Source organism: Lupinus angustifolius, chromosome LG05, assembly GCF_001865875.1.
Source record: "Lupinus angustifolius cultivar Tanjil chromosome LG05, LupAngTanjil_v1.0, whole genome shotgun sequence".
Lineage (NCBI taxonomy): Eukaryota > Viridiplantae > Streptophyta > Magnoliopsida > Fabales > Fabaceae > Lupinus > Lupinus angustifolius.
The window spans coordinates 580,012-599,943 of record NC_032013.1 but is presented as its reverse complement, the minus strand read 5'-3'; the positions used below and the strand labels follow the sequence as shown (position 1 = coordinate 599,943).

At 36.2% G+C, this 19,932-nt stretch overlaps 1 protein-coding gene across 2 annotated transcripts; it reads left to right on the top strand.

Moving 5' to 3' along the window:
- LOC109347294 (methyl-CpG-binding domain-containing protein 9-like) lies at positions 2,837 to 19,587 on the top strand. 2 transcript variants are annotated; one of them, XM_019587042.1, is made up of 12 exons: positions 2,837 to 3,437; positions 5,064 to 5,235; positions 5,329 to 5,745; positions 5,901 to 7,037; positions 7,113 to 7,796; positions 9,248 to 9,553; positions 12,279 to 12,617; positions 13,623 to 13,721; positions 13,822 to 14,256; positions 15,922 to 16,265; positions 16,299 to 17,964; positions 18,561 to 18,943. In XM_019587042.1, the coding sequence occupies exons 1-12, from the start codon at positions 2,965 to 2,967 to the stop codon at positions 18,858 to 18,860; spliced, it is 6,372 nt and encodes a 2,123-aa protein (XP_019442587.1). In that variant the 5' UTR covers positions 2,837 to 2,964; the 3' UTR covers positions 18,861 to 18,943. The 2 variants fall into 2 exon arrangements, with proteins under 2 accessions (XP_019442587.1, XP_019442585.1); XM_019587040.1 differs by having other exon boundaries at positions 15,922 to 17,964; positions 18,561 to 19,587.

The following is a 19,932-nucleotide window of genomic DNA, read 5'->3' as shown; positions in this document are numbered from 1 at the left end:
AATATGATATATTTGCTTTGTTATAATACAATATTATTGTATTGTTATAATGTATATTGTTGTAATAAAGCAAATATATTAATTTTCTTATTTGTTTTGTAATTTTTGCTACTTTTATCAATGAAAGTTTGTGTGTTTTTTGCACTCAAAATCCATTAAAGAAATATACTTCAATATGTGAAATTCATAAGAGAATTGATATATGAAATTCATAATCCTTTAGGTTATTTTCTTCTATTTCCTTCTAGAAAATGGGGAAAAGGTAGTGAGAAAAGTATATTTCAACATAATCACTTACATTACTAACAAAGATTTGATGTTTCATACATTATCTCATATATCTTACAAACACATCTAAATAAAAATTCTACTAACTTTGATGATAATTAATACTTTAGATGTTTCAAAATAATTGTTCACTACCAGAACTTAAATTGTTTCAAAATATCCGTTCACTTATAATTTCAAGAGACTGTTACAGATTATTTTTCAATAATAGATAAAAATAATGTTTACATAGAAATGTTTGAATTGCATAAATGTTAAGCTAGCTTATTCTATATTGGTTGAGTCAAGCTGAGAATTTGACCCAAAAAATAATGTGAATTTGGGTCAAAATTTGATACCAAAAGCTAGATACTAGCCTACTTTAAACATAAATAGATGAGCTTTTATTTGGATATGAGGGAATGGGTGAAAGAGTTTATAAGTTGAAAAGACTCATAGAAATATTGTCTTAGAGTTTTGGTTCAAAACATGGTGTTTCTCTTGTGGCTCTCCATTCTTCCCATGCTATAGTAAAAATGGAACTTCCCGGTGGTTGGAGGCTCCCTGGTCATGGTCGGGTCCAACAAATGATATCAGAACTGATGGTTCGGTTGAGACATGGTGGACTTAAGGGGAGCGAACTAGTAAGTGTGTGGTACTTACACTTGAGGGGCAAATTGTTGGGATTATTCAAGTATGAAGTCTCATATTAGATATGAAGGGAGGAGCAAAAACATTTATAAATGGAAAAGACTCATAGAACTATTGCATTCAGGTTTTAAATCAAAATGTGGTGTCTCACTTATGACTCTGCATTCTTTCCATGACTCAGTAACAATAGAACTCTAGGCTCTACAGTCACTGTCAGGTTCAACGCTTATGGTGATATAAGGATTAAAAAAACAATGAAAAAAATAAAAACCTAACCAAATGAGGCAAAGTAATATATTGAAACAATAATCATGATAGTAATAGAAGACCCATTGTTCATCATTTAAACATCTCAATGATACTCATCTTCAGTTATTTCTGATTGAACTGCAATTTCTTAACTTGGAGATAAAGTAGTAACAAATATCATGATTTTCAGTTTTATTTTTTTCATGATTTCTAGATTCAACTTCTATTCCAAAGTTGAAGCTTCCTATTATTGGATTTTCATTTTCTCTAGGTGCTAATGGGAAAATTGATTTATTAAATACTAAACGGATATTGGGAACAAGTATAAAAGGGTTGTCAAATTTATAAGGATTTAGTGGATATTAGCCTTCAGTCGACAATTGATATTCTAAGTTATTTTCAAAAAGGTTTTTCGATTTCTTTGATTATACTAAGATTACTATCTGGTTAAAATAATTAGACAAAAGATATTGAGATTGAACTTCCTAATTTCAATAATACTAACTTTCTTAGGAATGATCCTTCCACACAAATGACCTTAATAATACTAAAAGTTAATGTCTTAATCAATTTAATAGCTCATGCAATAAAACACTATCACCATAAATTATACAATTGCATTATATATCAATATTATTTTATAAGAATCTTTTTACAAGTTATGCAAAGTACCAATAGTATAGCACTAATACATAATTTAGAATTAGTAATAAATTTCAAGAACCAAGGTAGGTTTGACATGACACATGATATTGTAGCAACCTAGATCTCATAAAACCAAAACCCTACTTTATTACTTTATTGAAGACACTTAAAGAATGAAAAGAAAAAGAACCATCCATATATTCACATTCTTCATGCCCGCTGGGAGAGTTAGCCTCACGTACCTATAAATGTTTCCGACTCAGATAGGATTGCTTCAAGTGCGAGAATACATGTGAGAAACAAAAAAAAATCATTACCAAACTCAACAAAGTACAACCTCCTCACCAACCCTTCACACCACACAATCCCTTCCTTCAACCATTTCCCCTTTATCTCCTTTTCATTTTTTACAAATAAAATATACAAATATTCACACCTTATCCCTAACTTCATGATATTGTTTTTTGTTTTTAAGGCATTATTCATTTATCCATATGTGAGAAACTAATTTTTCAGATATGATTAGACTAAATTTCCCAAAAAATTCCCATGAATAATTCGCATCAAAATCTATATTTAAGTAACTAAAACTAACCAACATATGTAACCTATGTTTTTTTCTAATCAATGATATAGAGTTGAGTAAATGATCTCTTTTGAGTTTGTAGTTATCTTTCTTAATACATGTTATTATTTATAACCGAACATATGATCTTCTAACCTATCTAAGAATCTAATATCTTATACATGTAAATCAACTTCTTTGTAGAGATGTAGACTTAGTCTTAACATATTAAAAGAAAACATCAACAAGGCGTTGATGTAGTGGTATAAGAGCACACTAGATACCCAACGTCGAATGTTCAATTCTTGGGAGCTAAACTTATTAGAAGAAATATCTACAAAACCCAAAAAAGATTAGTTCTTTACCAAAAAGTTAAAAATATGTTTGATAGCGAAAAAATATATTAAAAGAAAACATTAAAAATAAAAAAATAAAGAAAAAAGCATAGAAGAGAAAAAAGAGATTTAGTAGTTTACTCTCTTCTCTTTCATTTCTCTTCCTTTCTTCTTCAATTTCATTTCTCTCACAACAATGTTATCACAATCTCAAAACCCTAATTCACTTCTCTCAACAAATCAACTTATTCAATGATCATGGAACTCACCGATTCAATCGCCGCCGCCAACAACCACCCTCCTCCGCCGCTACAAGACTCTCACTCCGGTCTCGGAATCGATCTCAACGAGATCCCATCCCCTTCCACTTTCGAAACCCTACAAGAGACAATCGAAATCGTTCGCGCCTTTCACGACAACCCTGGCCCACCGCCGGAGGGCCCTGCGCTCCTCCCGCGAGGGTTAACTGTCTGCGCCGCGTGCGGGAAGCACGGATGCAGCGGTGTCCACGCCATTGTTTGTGATGGCTGCGACCGCGGCTTTCACGTGTCCTGCGTTGGCGTTCACGGCGATGGACGCCGCATCGATGAGTGGTTATGTGCTGACTGTGTTGCCGGTGGTGTGAAGAGTAAGCTGTGGCCGCTTGGGGTTAAGTCTAAGCAGCTTCTTGATATCAACGCGTCGCCGCCAAGAGAGGCTGATTGTCAAGAATTGCAGGATTTGAGGTATAAGAAATTTAATCTTTGTTGTTGCAGCAATGTGTATATAGCAAAGTTTGAATCTATTGCAAATTTAAGTAAATTTCAAGATTTGTGAGACATTTTGTTGTTCTTCTAAGTGTGTAGAAGGAATGTGGATGATTTATTATTGAGATTGAGAAGCTTTTGATTCTTTTTACTGAGAGATGTTAGCTGCTATTTGAGCTTGCTTTGTACCATTGAGTTGAACTATAGCATTTAAAATGTACTGAGATTGGGACTCAACGATGGTGCAATACCCAGGTTGTAGCTAGAAATAATAATTTGTCCTGTTTTTTCTTTCTTTGCCCCAGTTTCTATTTCCAAATTTATTTGTTATTAGCAAACAAATAAATGCAAGCACCAGGTAGAGGGGATAGGTGGCCTAGCGGAGAGTTGACCCTCATACACTGTAATCACATTGATGCGTGGTGCGTGCCGGTTGAGCTATATGCTTGTTTGATAATCTAGTTTTTAATATAATTACAAAGTTGCCAGTGCATTTTGAAGTTTTGGTTCTAAGAGACGTTTCGGACCTGCTTTAGGAAATATTTTTGTAGCACACACCAAACAAATTTTCAAACCTGTTAATTTTTTTTATTGCAAACATAAACAGGAGAAACACAAATAATACACTTGTATATTTCCTTTTTGTACCCTTTGTTGTAATGCTCATAGGTCAATCTGTAAACCTTATTTTGACTATCTCCCATTGGTTGTCCATGGATTCCATCATCAAGAAGTGTATCCATTGTCTCTTGCACCAATTTCTCCTGATGCATGACTAATTCCCCTGCCGTAGATCTACTAGATGTCAATAGATTTGCAATTCAATCAGAATAGGGTTTCATAAGGTATTATTGTTCCTTTGTTAATTGAAATAGATATAATGTGAATATGAATGGAGTAAGGTTTTTGATGGACTTTCGATTGAAGTTTATTCAAATACGACTGAGTTTTCGTTTTACTATGGAAAGTCTAACACCTTTACTTTTATAGTTATAAAAAATGTTCCTAATTCTTTATGGCAAGTTATTGCGTGAGTGATTTATACCATACTGGTTACTTATTCTTGGGGTCCTCCATTGTATACTGGGATGCGGTTATTATACAAATGATTTATAATATATATATATATATATATATATATATATATGATATCGTTGGTGCTTCTGTGGCCTCTTATACTATATAAACCTATACTACCACATTTTCACTTTATATTTTTGTCTGCAATGGAAACTAATTTGAAATGTGACATTTGACTGGAGCAGTATGCGAAAACCTTAGTGCTTCCAGCCTTCCACCATTGATCTGTCTGGTTTGGTCTGTGCCACCACTGTGTCTCCTTATTAACCATGGCAGTCGTTAAAATGTATGCATTACTATTACCATGGAATCCCCGTACACTGTCGTAAGTTAACGTTTTGTTTAAATACTTAAACGCGTTGGGTAGATTGACTGGTAATTGTTTGATTTGTGGAGTATTATTCTTTATACTGTTGTATGCTTCTTGCTGATTCCATTTGTGTCTTTTAATTTGTTGATGTATTGATTAAAATCTCTTGAACCTTACTTGCTACAATCATTTACTGTACATTTTTTTGGTTATAGAAAGCAAACTGTGGGTGCCAATCCATTTGGTGCCCCATTTGCACATTCAAATTTACACAATGGGAGTGCTTTTGGCTTCCAAAAAGCATCAGGAGTTGTGACACATGCTGTTAGAGTGGGTTTTGAGGATATAATCAATCATAACCAATCATTGACCAGAAGCTTTGAGAAGGTATATGCTGATTTCCCTCTTGGAATTCATAGTAGTATTAATAATACAGCTTTTAGATTATGAACCCTTAGTCTAAATGAGATATTTATGTAGGGTCTAAGAGATTTTATATCTGAAAGGCATGGCGTGCTGGAGGAGGGCTGGGGAGTGGAATTTAGACAATCAGTGAGCGGCTCTGAAGCGTATGCAGTTTACTGTGCACCAGATGGGAAGGTATTTGATTCTTTGTATGAAGTAGCTTGTTATTTGGGGCTAACGTCCGGCTACAACTCTATGGAATGCGAAATAAGAAATGAAAGGTCAGGCAGTCCTCAACCATCCAGAAAAAGAAAATCAACAAAAATGGCAGTAGCTAATGGTTTTGCAGAAAAGTGGGGAACCTTTATCAATAGTTTTTGTAAGGATCCTCCTTCTAATGGGTTAAGTGTTGAATGTGCTACTATCGGAAAAGCTACTGAAGCTGAAATTAGAAGAAAAGAGGATGGTCACTCTAGCCCTGAGCAATCTTCTGTATGTTAATCTTATTCATATCTTTTGTTTGTTTGCAGAGCTGGTTTCTTACTTGTAAATTTTATCCATTCAGATACATGCTTTAGGGAATTGTTATTGCTCAACTGGTGGTAAAATTAGCTATTCCTGCCTGATTTTTATGTTTTATATTTCAGGATGGACTTCCTCTACAGTTCAAGGACTTCTTTGTTCTTTCTTTGGGAAAAGTTGACAGTAGACCTTCATATCAAGGTGTTAACCTTATCTGTCCTGTAGGTTATAAATCTGCTTGGCATGATATGATTACTGGCTCTCTTTTTACATGTGAAGTTTTGGAGGGTGGTGAGTCGGGACCTATATTTAGGATTAGAAGGTGTTCTTGTTCGAAATACCCCGTTCCAGTTGGGTCAACCATCCTTTCAATGTCAAGTCGTTGTCAACAATTTGTGAGTCAAACCAATAAAGAAGGTGAGAGAAGGACTAATGATGAAATGGATTATGATGTTGATGAAAGTATCCAGATGATTCTTTCAGACCCTTGCGTGCCAACAGAAAATGATGTCATCAGTTGTATAGAAAGTTGCTTGAATGAGACGCGTGATACTTTTACATCAGACATACCGCAGCTTGTTGCTGGTTCAGTTCAAGATAAAACTAGAATTTCATTAGCTGATGACTCAGGGTCAGTGGATGGAATCAGTGAAATTTTGGTGGAAGATCGGTCGTCATCCTCAGCATGGGAAGTTATGTCTCAAAAGTTGGTCAATGCCTGCAAGGATATCTGCAAGCAGAAAGGAACTCTTAAGTTCTATTGTAAACATGTTGAAAATGAAGCATGCTTACATGAATGTGATACAAGGAATGGAAAAAGTCATTCACACTTTTCTTCATTGGATAAATTTTGTGCTTCAATTGGTTCGGTTAGCATACCAGATGTAGTTCATACAGAAAATGATCTGGATAGTTTCTCTGAGGTCTTAGTAAAATGGTTGGGGCAAGATAGATTTGGATTAGATGTTGAATTTGTGCAAGAAGTATTAGAAAAGCTTCCTGGTGTCCAAGATTCTTTGCAGTATGAACTTCTAAACAGTAGAAATGATAACTCTTCATTTCCAACAGTTGAGAATTGTTTTCTAGTGGTTGAACGGAGAGGTGGATCACAATATCAAGAAGAAGAAGTTCAAGGTTTATATAGGAAGTCCAAGAAAGCAAGATTGATTGAAAAATGTGTTGAGGAAGATCGTTGTCCACCACCTCCTGGGAAGCCACTGTGCTCTAGGGTTCCTAATGAATATATTGGGGACATTTTCCAGGTATGTATGTTACTTGCCAAAAGTGAAACTATGATATGATATATAGTCTTAAGTTTTTATGCTTTTCCCTTCCAGGCTTGGGAACTTATAGAGCGCTTTCATGAAATTCTGGACTTGAAAGAACCATTGTCCTTAGATGAGCTAGAGAAGGAACTTATCTACCCATGGTTTGATGGATTGGATTTTCTTGAGAAATCTGAGAGGGAAACAAATGGCAGTCAAGTTTTAAATTTGCCAGGCGATGATAGTAATTGTGGATCCCCAAGGTGTGAAGTTGGTCCATCAGGTTCGATAGAAAGTTCCCATGCGTTTATTCAAGTTGATACAGAAGCAATGAAAGAGGCTGCTCAAGTTAAACTTGCATCTTTTACTTATGCAAGATGCTTTGGTGTTGCTTTGACCAAGGCACATAATTCCTTGCTGAAAGTGCTTATAAGTGAACTGCAATCCAATGTGGCTGCACTCGTAGATCCAAGTTTTGAACCTGCAGAAACACGAAGTAGACGGGGAAGAAGGAAGGATATAGATAGTGCAGCTCCTGCTAAACGAACCAAGCTCAATATGCTTCCTAATAATGAGTTGACTTGGCCAGAATTAGCCCGTAGATACATCTTGGCTGTCTTATCAATGGACGGTAACCTGGACTCTGCAGAAACTATTGCACGCGAGAGTGGTAAAGTATTTCGTTGCTTGCGAGGTGATGGTGGATTGCTGTGTGGTTCCCTTTCTGGCGTGGCTGGGATGGAAGCAGATGCACAGGTAAGCATAGCATTTGTCTTCAGAAATTATTGATGAGTTTTGTCTTCATCCTGACTATTGTGATGGGATACTTATTCTCTTCACGGTGCTACATGGAACCTTTGGTGTAAATTAATTTGGTATTCTGACTCAAAATGCCAACAAGAGTACAAGAAAATAAACTTCATGTAGCAGAGATGAAAATGTTGCGTTGGATGATTGAATACACTAGACAAGATAGGTTTAGAAATGAATGCATTAGGAAGAAAGTTGGAGTAGCTCCTATTGTAGAAAAGGTGGTAGAATCGTGCCTTGGGTGGTTTGGACATGTGCAGGAGATCGTTAGAAGCCCTAGTAAGGAGAGTAGATCAAATGGAGTTTAGTCTAATTCCTAGAGGAAGAGGGAGGCCAAAAAGCATAGGCAAAATGATTAGAAAAAAAATTAGAGATCAATGATTTGTGATAAACCATAAGGCTTGGTTGTTGTTGTATGATCACTTTAGGGTTAATATTGCCTAGGGTAGCCAATAGTTGGCATTTCTGGCCCCAGGGGAGGGTCCCCCTAAATAGATTAGGGTCTAATGGCTACTTTGGTTTGTCTAGACAAGCTTATATTTTATTTAGGTTATGGCATCAGGGCATGTCAGCATTGGCTTGGGAACATGAAGAAATTCAAAATTTATTCTATGGCCTTTGAATAGGAATTTTAATTCACTTAAGCTAATTATAATTACTTTTTCAATGAAAAATGTATTGTTGTTTTGAAAGAAGGAAATCTCAATGTTATTAGAGTGCGAGCCAGTTCTGAGAAATACCCTTAACTGAGGAAATGGCTACTTTGGTTTGTCTAGACAAGCTTATATTTTTATTTAGGTTATGGCATCAGGGCATGTCAGCATGGCTTGGGAACATGAAGAAATTCCAAATTTATTCTATGGGCTTTGAGTAGGAATTTTAATTCACTTAAGCTAATTATAATTATTTATTCAATGAAAAATGTATTGTTGTTTTGAAAGAAGGAAATCTCAATGTTATTAGAGTGCGAGCCAGTTCTGAGAAATACTCTTGACTGAGGAAATGTCAGGATTTTTATTAAAAAGCACCAGGAGAGAGTTATGGTGCTTATACTCTGAAGAATATCTTTTGTATGCTTAGCAAATTATGGGCACATGTGTCAAAAAACTTTTAGCATTTCGTAATCATAAATATAGTCTTGGATAACCAATGTTAATAGTTGATCTAAATTATGCTAAGCCATAGCATTTTGTAATCATGAATATAGCTTCTAGGAGTATCTTTATTGTGACATACTGTGCTTTTGGATGTTATATTGTCCTACTGGTCAATCTTTTCAAGACCATGATTAGGTAGCTTTTACCAAACACAAGTTTACTTGCTTTTTTTTCTTTTTTTATTGTAATTTAAGCCCTCAAATGTATGTAGCTCTCAAGGTTTTTCTATTTGGCTTTCAGTTGCTTGCAGATGCTACAAAGAAAATTTTTGGTTCTTTGAGCAAATTCAATGATGTAATAACCATTGAAGAAGTGGACTCTGAGGTGAAGGATGCTTCTGAAAATCTTGTGGATGGTGATGGCAGTATTCCTGAATGGGCAAAGGAACTAGAACCTGCTAGAAAACTACCAACAAATGTTGGTACCCGAATCAGAAAGTGCATTTATAATGCTCTGGAGAAGAATCCACCAGAGTGGGCGAAGAAAATTCTGGAACATTCAATTAGCAAGGAAGTATACAAGGGCAACGCATCTGGGCCAACAAAGGTGCATTGGCACTTGTTCTTTTTCTTCTTCCCACTGTGTATATGGAAAAATCAAGAGATTGATGTTATATTTTCTGTATTACAATTTGATAGTACATTTGGTCATATAAAAACTGTTATTATTCCCGTTTGGTTTTTTATGTGGTATATTTTATGATGCTTAATTCTGAATTGAATATCCTTTGTGCATGAAAACAGAAAGCAGTTCTTTCAGTGTTGGCTACTGTATCTGATGAAGGATTGCAACAGAAGCTGCCCAAGAAAGGAAGGAAAAAGAAGACTGAAATATCTATTTCTGACGTTGTCATGAAACAATGTCGCATTGTATTACGCCGTGCAGCTGCTGCAGATGATTCAAAGGTTTTTTGCAATTTGCTAGGAAGAAAGTTAATTAACTCGTCAGATAATGATGATGAGGGGCTTCTTGGATCTCCAGCTATGGTGGCCCGTCCTCTTGACTTCCGGACTATTGACCTAAGATTGGCTGCTGGAGCTTATGGTGGATCTCATGAAGCTTTTGTTGAGGATGTTCGTGAGGTGTGTTCTATCAAAACTTAGATTGTTCGACCAAATGGTCTTCTAATTGTTTGTGTTTCCTATAAGCTTCATAATATTCTTTGCTTCAAATATTATTTTCCTATCCAATTCCCTAGTACAATATTGTGCAATCAAGTGAGTCTCCCAAATTGGGGTAAAACTTTACGCTTCACTCACATTACATTTATGTTTCTAGGGGAAGCATTAATTTCACACAAGAATGCAAATCTAAAGATTCTACAAGCAGATATTGAGCAAGATAGTCATGCTTGAACTTTTAGGCATCTGATTTTTTCATAATTGCAAAGCATGATAAATTTCTGTTAGTCTAATCTAAGTATATGGAAAGGGAAATTCCTTGTAAGTGTCAGGGTTTAAATTGATCTTGATACTTGAATGAATTCAACCTTATCAATATCTTCTTGTTCCAAGGGTGAGCCTTGATGCAATGGTAAGGTTGTTGCCTTGTGACCTGGAGGTCATGTGTTCATATCCTCTAAACAGACTCTCTATTTGTTGGGTTAAGGCTGTATATTTATGCTCCTTAGATCCCATCAGGTAGGACCCTTTGGGCATCGGGTTGCCCAATATGGTCTTGTTCTGAGTAACTGTCTAGTTACTTCTTTAGTTATTTTAGTAAGTCCTTTAATTTTACTGATTATTTTAGTAGTTGATGCCAGGGTATTATTTTCTTGATGCTTTAGTTCAGTAATTATTTTCTCTTAAAAGTGGCTGTTCCCTGTTAGGCCCAAATATTTTCTTCTATCTCAGTATCTTCTTTCTATGAGAGTTGTAAAATGTGAATAGCTTTTCTTTCTAAATAAAATCTTGGTTGTGCACTGATTGAGTTCATTGCTCATGGGATATCTTGGTTGGTTACCACATATTTTACATCAAACCCTGGTCAATATTCTTTCTGATAGATGGCAAATTACTGTTATGATGAGGGCACTTACATATTATTTCTCATATGGAGGGCACTAATTTGTATGTTTGATGTTGCAGCTGTGGAACAATGTTCGTGTTGCTTTTGGGGATCAACCTGATTTAGTTGAACTAGCTGAAAATTTGTCCCATAACTTCGAATCGTTGTATAATGAGGAGGTTTGTGGCTTGTGAGTGTATGCATATTTCAGTACATGTACAGTTGTGCTAATGTTCTTTCACTAATTAATTAAACATTTGAAATTTTCCTTGGGTACAGGTTGTTGCTTACGCCCAAAAATTTGTGGAGTATGCTAAACTGGGATGCTTAAGTGCAGAAATGAGAAAAGAAGTTGACGATTTTATTGCATCAATAAGAGAGATTCCTAAGGCCCCTTGGGATGAGGGAGTCTGTAAAGTATGTGGTGTTGATAGGGATGATGATATGCTCTGGAGAAGAATCCACCAGAGTGGGCAAAAAAAATTCTGGAGCATTCAATCAGTAAGGAAGTGTACAAGGGCAATGCATCTGGGCCAACAAAGGTACTATTCGTTGGCACTTGTCCTTTACTATAACTAATTTGCTTGTTTAGATACACGAGATACAAATGGAAATGACCAAGAGCATTGTACAACCACTCATTTTGTTGCACTTGTTCAACCAGTAGAATGGCAGTTTCTTGATCACTGGATCAGATATGACACAATCATACAGTCCATAAACTGTTAGCTACTGGTTGCACTGGTGCAATGGTTGCACCATAGATTTTTCCCTATTTATTAATATCACTGTTTCTAACTTTCTCCATATTATTGTTTCTAGCATTATGGTGTCGTTCGGTCCATGTACCCGACCCCACCTAGTGGGATTAAGGCTTGGTTGTTGTTGTTGTAGTATTGTTTCTAACTTTCTGTTGTATTAAATGTTTATGCAAAGGAGCAGGTAGTTTATAGTTTAACTGCATTGGAAATGAGAAAACTATGTATTGTGCACCTTACTTCCTTCAATTACCATCTATTACATACAACCTGCAAGACTACATGTTCTTGAAACCTTTTCTTCGATTTTTTATTTTTACAGGAACTCTGTTTTTTTCTTCTTCCCACTGCGTATATGACAAAACCAAGAGATTCATGTTATATTTTCTGTATTACAATATGATAGTTTATCTTGTCAAGAAAACTGTTATTAATCTCATTTGGTTTTTTATGTGGTATGTTTTATGAAGTTTAATTCTGAATTCAATATCCTCTGTTTGAAACAGAAAGCAGTTCTTTCAGTGTTGACTACTGTATCTGGTGGAGGATTGCCAGAGAAGCCACCCAAGAAAGGAAAGAAAACAAAGACTGAAATATCTATTTCTGATATTGTCATGAAACAATGTCGCATTGTATTACGTCGTGCAGCTGCCACAGATGATTCAAAGGTTTTTTGCAATTTGCTAGGAAGAAAGTTAATTAACTCGTCAGATAATGATGATGAGGGGCTTCTTGGATCTCCAGCTATGGTGGCCCGTCCTCTTGACTTCCGGACTATTGACCTAAGATTGGCTGCTGGAGCTTATGGTGGATCTCATGAAGCTTTTGTTGAGGATGTTCGTGAGGTGTGTTCTATCAAAACTTAGATTGTTCGACCAAATGGTCTTCTAATTGTTTGTGTTTCCTATAAGCTTCATAATATTCTTTGCTTCAAATATTATTTTCCTATCCAATTCCCTAGTACAATATTGTGCAATCAAGTGAGTCTCCCAAATTGGGGTAAAACTTTACGCTTCACTCACATTACATTTATGTTTCTAGGGGAAGCATTAATTTCACACAAGAATGCAAATCTAAAGATTCTACAAGCAGATATTGAGCAAGATAGTCATGCTTGAACTTTTAGGCATCTGATTTTTTCATAATTGCAAAGCATGATAAATTTCTGTTAGTCTAATCTAAGTATATGGAAAGGGAAATTCCTTGTAAGTGTCAGGGTTTAAATTGATCTTGATACTTGAATGAATTCAACCTTATCAATATCTTCTTGTTCCAAGGGTGAGCCTTGATGCAATGGTAAGGTTGTTGCCTTGTGACCTGGAGGTCATGTGTTCATATCCTCTAAACAGACTCTCTATTTGTTGGGTTAAGGCTGTATATTTATGCTCCTTAGATCCCATCAGGTAGGACCCTTTGGGCATCGGGTTGCCCAATATGGTCTTGTTCTGAGTAACTGTCTAGTTACTTCTTTAGTTATTTTAGTAAGTCCTTTAATTTTACTGATTATTTTAGTAGTTGATGCCAGGGTATTATTTTCTTGATGCTTTAGTTCAGTAATTATTTTCTCTTAAAAGTGGCTGTTCCCTGTTAGGCCCAAATATTTTCTTCTATCTCAGTATCTTCTTTCTATGAGAGTTGTAAAATGTGAATAGCTTTTCTTTCTAAATAAAATCTTGGTTGTGCACTGATTGAGTTCATTGCTCATGGGATATCTTGGTTGGTTACCACATATTTTACATCAAACCCTGGTCAATATTCTTTCTGATAGATGGCAAATTACTGTTATGATGAGGGCACTTACATATTATTTCTCATATGGAGGGCACTAATTTGTATGTTTGATGTTGCAGCTGTGGAACAATGTTCGTGTTGCTTTTGGGGATCAACCTGATTTAGTTGAACTAGCTGAAAATTTGTCCCATAACTTCGAATCGTTGTATAATGAGGAGGTTTGTGGCTTGTGAGTGTATGCATATTTCAGTACATGTACAGTTGTGCTAATGTTCTTTCACTAATTAATTAAACATTTGAAATTTTCCTTGGGTACAGGTTGTTGCTTACGCCCAAAAATTTGTGGAGTATGCTAAACTGGGATGCTTAAGTGCAGAAATGAGAAAAGAAGTTGACGATTTTATTGCATCAATAAGAGAGATTCCTAAGGCCCCTTGGGATGAGGGAGTCTGTAAAGTATGTGGTGTTGATAGGGATGATGATAGTGTTCTACTATGTGATACTTGTGATGCTGAGTATCATACATATTGCTTAAATCCTCCACTTGCAAGGATCCCTGAAGGAAACTGGTACTGCCCTTCTTGTGTTGATGGTAAACGTGCAATTCAAGATGTCACAGAACGTACACATATTATTTGCAAACGTAGAAAGAAAAGATTCCGTGGAGAAGTTAGTTCTCTTTACTTGGAAGCCCTAACTCATTTATCAACTGTAATGGAAGAAAAAGAATACTGGGATTACAGTGTGGGCGAGGTATCTTGTTACACCTACTTATGTTACCTTCTCTTTCTTTCCTTGCTAAATTCACATGAACCTTCTGGTGGATAGAATAGTAATGTGGTCTCTATTATTTCGTGTTAGATATTTAGGGTGACCTTTGGTGCAATGGTAAGGTTGCTGCCATGTGACTTGGAGGTCACAGATTCAAATCCTAGAAACAACTTCCGTTTGGACAATGTTATTACATTACCCTCTCCAGCATGATAGTGAAAATTGCAATTTAGATTGTGGGATTACACAATTTTACAATTTTTACAGCCATTTGCAATCCATTTTGCTCAAAGAACTCACATGTAGGTAGAATCACTTTGATCAAAAGACAACCTAGAAAATTCAGTGGGATCATGCTATTCTTTCTGGTTTTGCAATCTAGTCATTTCATTGGTCCAACCTGAAACGGGTTAGGCCCAAATTAACCATACCCATATTTAGCCCAAAACCCCTTAACCCTAACTCCCTAAGTTGTTTTATTTTTATATCTGTTTCACTTTTTTCACATCGCTGTTCTATCGCTAGAGAAGCAGTGGGTGGATGACCTCTCTGTATTTTTTGATCTTCTCTGTATCATTCTTTCTCTGTATTTTTTGACCTCATGGTTGACTTGGATGATGGGTGCCTGATGCATGCTTGTTAGTTGTTGCATGTGGGTGTTACTATTAGCTTGTGGCGGTGAGTTTCAATGCTATGGGCTTTTGCTGTAATGTGAGTTATGAGATGAAGAGGTTATTGTGTTAAAATACTTGAAGAAATTGCTTTAGTTTTTGTCCTTTGTGTTAAACTGAATAGGACAAATATGGTAAATAAAAATTTAAAATAAAAGGGATCCTTTTCAACTTGTTGGATGAGAAATGTTTTTATGTTTGTCTCCTGCGAAGGTGTTTGTGTTAGTTTTGGACCTTTTTTGCCTTTTTCTTTGGTGTATCACTGGCTCCCCCGGTCGACAGTTAGGGACTACTCCTTTTGGAGGCATAGATATCAATGTGGTTTTTGTCATTTTATTCTGTATAATAATGTCTATTTTTCTTAATAGTTTCATTTTATGTAATTATATAAATACCATCTATGTATATAAATATTTATAAATTTATTTTATTATTTCTGTAGGATCTTATGATCAGTGTTTAGTCCACATTTTACATGTTTCTATCCCTCCTGATCCGACGTAGGATCTTGATTTGGATAACCTTGCTCTCCAGACCCCACCAGGTGGGAGTCTCAAGCATTGAGCCGTCTTTTTATGCTTCATGAAAAAAGAAGTTTTGGTTGTAATTATAATGCTTGGTTATGCTGTCCATTTCTTATCATTCAAATAAATCTTAATGGGATTCTCTTTTATATTGACGATGTTATTGCCTTTGCCTGACTCTTAACGATTGCTGATTTTCATTTATTACTTGATTCCCTTGGGAAAAACACATTTTCTTGTATCTAAACAAGTTTTCTCATCATAGTATTGCTTTTAATAATGCAAATGCTGATATTTTTTGATGGAATATTGTCAACGGTCTTATGATTATGTTTAAATTGACTACCGTCAAAATACACTGGTTTGCAACTTGAGTTATGATGACATATTTCTGAAACTGGAAATCTTATGTGTTTCTATTTGCTTTATTTATTTATTTTTAATGGTTGCAGAGAACTTTCCTTCTCAAGTTTTTATGTGATGAGTTGCTTAACTCTTCCCTGGTACGTCAGCACCTTGAGCAATGTGCAGAGTTCTCTGTTGAGTTACAGCAGAAACTGCGTGCATTTTCTGTTGAGTGGAAAGGTCTGAAAGCTAAAGAAGACATCTTATCCACAAAATCTGCAAAAATTGATGTATGTTCGCTTAATACTGCTGGAGAAGTTGTTCATAAGGAAGGTTTCACTGCTACACTTATATCTGTGGCAAACTCTGATACTGATAGCCAAAATATGAAGTCCGTAGATGCTGGGCGGCAACATAGGAGTATCTCTGCGGCAGTGGAGTCTCAATGTACTCACAATTACACTAAATCTTATCCATCACCAAATCACATGGCTCGAGAAATGAACAGCGCTGGGGGAGCAGATCATCCTAACCACCAGAAATGTGAGGGAAGGGACATATCTACTCTTGTGACATCCCAGCAAGGACATTGTGTGCCTGTTGATGCTTCTCAGATTGCTGCGAATGAAGCCAAACCTTACCATGTTGAGCTCAATGCAACCAAGCGTGAAATTTCAACACTACAGGACTCCATAACTAATGTACAATCACAGCTACTGAAGCTCTCTGTTCGCCTGGAATTTTTGGGTACTGATTCCATTGGTCGACTGTACTGGGCTTCAACTATGCCCAGAGGACGTTCATGTATAGTTGCCGATGCAAGTGATGCATTGTTGCACAGGAGAGGAATGACGGTCAACAGAGACTCTGTGGACAAGTTTTCTTTTATGCAGCATTCTGCACTATCTAGCAAGGACTCCTCTCCTCTTATGTCTCAACCAAGTAATGCTTTGGGCATTAGTTCACTGTGGGTTGTGTATGAAACTGATGCAGAAATCGATGATCTCTTATGTTGGCTGAAGGATAATGAGACCAAGGAAAAAGAACTGAAAGATTCCATCATGCAGTGGTCAAAGTCAAGATTTCATGAGCGTTCCCAGACTGAAGATCAGGTTGAGGACCAACGACCTTTTTCTATCCCAGGAAACAGAGAGAAAATAGTGTCTAATTCTCTTGTAATGAAAGCAACATCATTCCTGGAAAAGGAATATGGTCCTTTCTTTGAGTTGGATACCATTGAGGTGTTGAAGAAGCGGAGCAAAAAAGCCAGAAACACCAATGATGAAAAAATGTACAGGTGCGAATGCCTAGAACCCATTTGGCCTTCTAGGAAACACTGCATGTCTTGCCACAAAACTTTTGAGAGTGATGTTGAACTGGAGAGGCACAATGATGGCAAATGTAATGCTAGTCTTCTGGTCTTGGAGAGGAATAAGGATAGTAGTGGATATTCTAAAGGAAGAGGGAACTTGAAATGTGGTACCTCGAGTAAAAAAATCAGAGGTGGTGCTGACACAGATGGAACTTCAATCAATGGAGGTTCAACTTCAAAGCATAGCTCAAGCTTGATTAAATTTTCAAATGCAGGACCCTCATGTCCATTTAACTTCGAAGATATATGTTCGAAGTTTGTAACAAATGATTCCAACAAGGAACTTGTCAGTGAGATAGGTCTTATTGGTTCAGATGGTAACCTATCATTTGTTCCTTCTGTATCTCCTTTTGTTAGTGATTCTACAGTTATGCTATTTACAACTCTAAAGGATGATGACAATGTTGTTGGTGGTACGTCCAAAGCATCAGAAAGCCAGGTTTCTGAAGGAGGCACCGATGGAGCTGGCATATCTACTGGCAGGTTAGCTACAAATGAAAGCAATGAAGTAGGAAAATGCAACACTTCTTTGGTAGAACAAAGAGATGGAATGTCCTCTTTCCCTAGTCCTATGGGGGTTGATGGCTGCTGTGTGGTCCCTTTGTCTTCATTGAGACCATTAGTTGGAAAAGTTTCACATATTTTGAGGCTACTTAAGATTAGTCTGCTTGATATGGATGCTTCACTCCCGAAAGTTGCTCTAAAACCATCAAAGGCGGAGTTAGACAGAAGACAAGCCTGGCGTGCATTCGTTAAATCTGCTCAGACAATATATGAGGTTGGTTTTATTTCTGTCGCTGCAGGATGCATAATTCTTCATTAACAGTAGCATTGTCATAATTCACTTCTCAGTCCTTTAAGTTTTAGCACTGCAGCTCAACTTGCCGAGATACTTTTTTGGGCCTTGTTGGAAATCTTAAAATATATTTTTTATATTTCTTAGAATATTTTAGAGTATCTTAAAATATCTCCTAGGATTTATTTCATATTTATATTCTATGATTTGTTTCCTTATTTAGTTAAGAATAGGATTCTATGTTTAGTATAAAAACAGGTTGTCTTTTTAGTCACCCCATCACATATTCATCACACTAGATTACTCAGTCTCATTATTCCAAGCCTCTATTGTGTCTTTTCCTCCTTGCCTATCTAAATACCCTCCAATTCAACAAGTCTCATCGGACAAATTTGTTAATAAATTATTAATGTTACTTTGCACAATTACTCCAATATCATTTAAAGGTAGATTTTTTAACATTTTTATGTGATTGTGGTTTGTGGACTTCTTGATTAGAAAATTATGCTATTTCTAGTTCAGTGTATAAGTGATGAACATGAACTTCGTGTTTGTTAATTATTCCTTCATTTTTTCAGATGGTTCAGGCAACAATCACATTAGAGGATATGATCAAGACAGAGTACTTAAGGAATGACTGGTGGTACTGGTCATCATTCTCAGCTGCTGCTAAATCCTCTACTTTGTCTTCCCTTGCGCTTCGCTTTTACTCCCTTGATTCGGCCATTATATATGAGAAACTGCCCAGCTCAGGTGTTACTGACAGCTCCGGACCTTCTTCCGTAGTGGAACTGAAGCAACAACCAGCCACTGAGGACGCAGATAAACCCAGAGCATGCCGGAAATCGAACAGGAAAAGGAAGGAATCAGGTGGCTGATCATTGTAGTATCTTTCTTGGCTGAGAAAATCTAAAAGCCAAAATCACTTTTATGTGGCATGATATGATGATCCACTGGTATTTGAGTTTGGATGCAGAAGTCATGGGAACTTCTGTAAGTGATTCTTACATGAGTATGTAGATCTATTGGGCACACAACCAATCAAAATCTTCGGATAGCTTTAGCTTTTTTTTTAAATTATAACTTTTATAATGACTAATGAAAATTTGATTGGTTGGTTGTGCCCAATAGGCAATTGTGCCCTTAACTTGATGTTATTGAAGGGAGTGGCCACAGCTGCTAGTGTACTGTTTGTTGTACATATAGGTAAAAAGCTGACCCTACTAACCTGGATGCTGATTTTTTTGGCTTCAGCAGAATTTGTAGCATAATCTGCTTTTACAGTGAGTGGCACTAGCATTATGAGGATGCTTCCAATTTTGAAATGATTTCTGCTGCAGCTGAAGTGTTTGTTTATGATTACATTTTTCATTTTTCTAGCAGAGTCTAAGCCATATATGTATACAAATGGAATTTTAATGTAAAGAATGAAAATGAGATTAGAAAATGCTTTTAAGTTGAGCAATTGTAGGCAATATTTCATTCTTTATACATTTTCTTCTTTTCTCTCTCGCCCCCTAAAAATATCCTTCACATGCATGCCCTTGATTTTGTTCTTGGGCATCTACATATGAGTTAGATTGCAAGGGGAATTATTGGAATCAATGCATTTTTCCAATTGCTTTGTTGTGCTAGTCTTGTGTGTTAGATTGCATTTTTGACAAGTGAAATTTTAATTAGTTCCCCTGGACTAGTCTATTATGCTGGATCACCCATTTTTTATACCTCCAATTTTCACATGAGTGATAGTTGCATACTTGTTTTCACTTGCATAAGAGCATTTTGATCCCCACCTTGGGAGAAAAGCTATAGTCTATATGATATTATTGATTAGATCGAATAAGGATTCTCTCCATTAATGAGAGACAAGTGTTTGTTTCTCTATGACAAAAATATAATTTTATTGTAATTAAAATAATAAATGTGTTATTGAAAGTTATATACTATCTT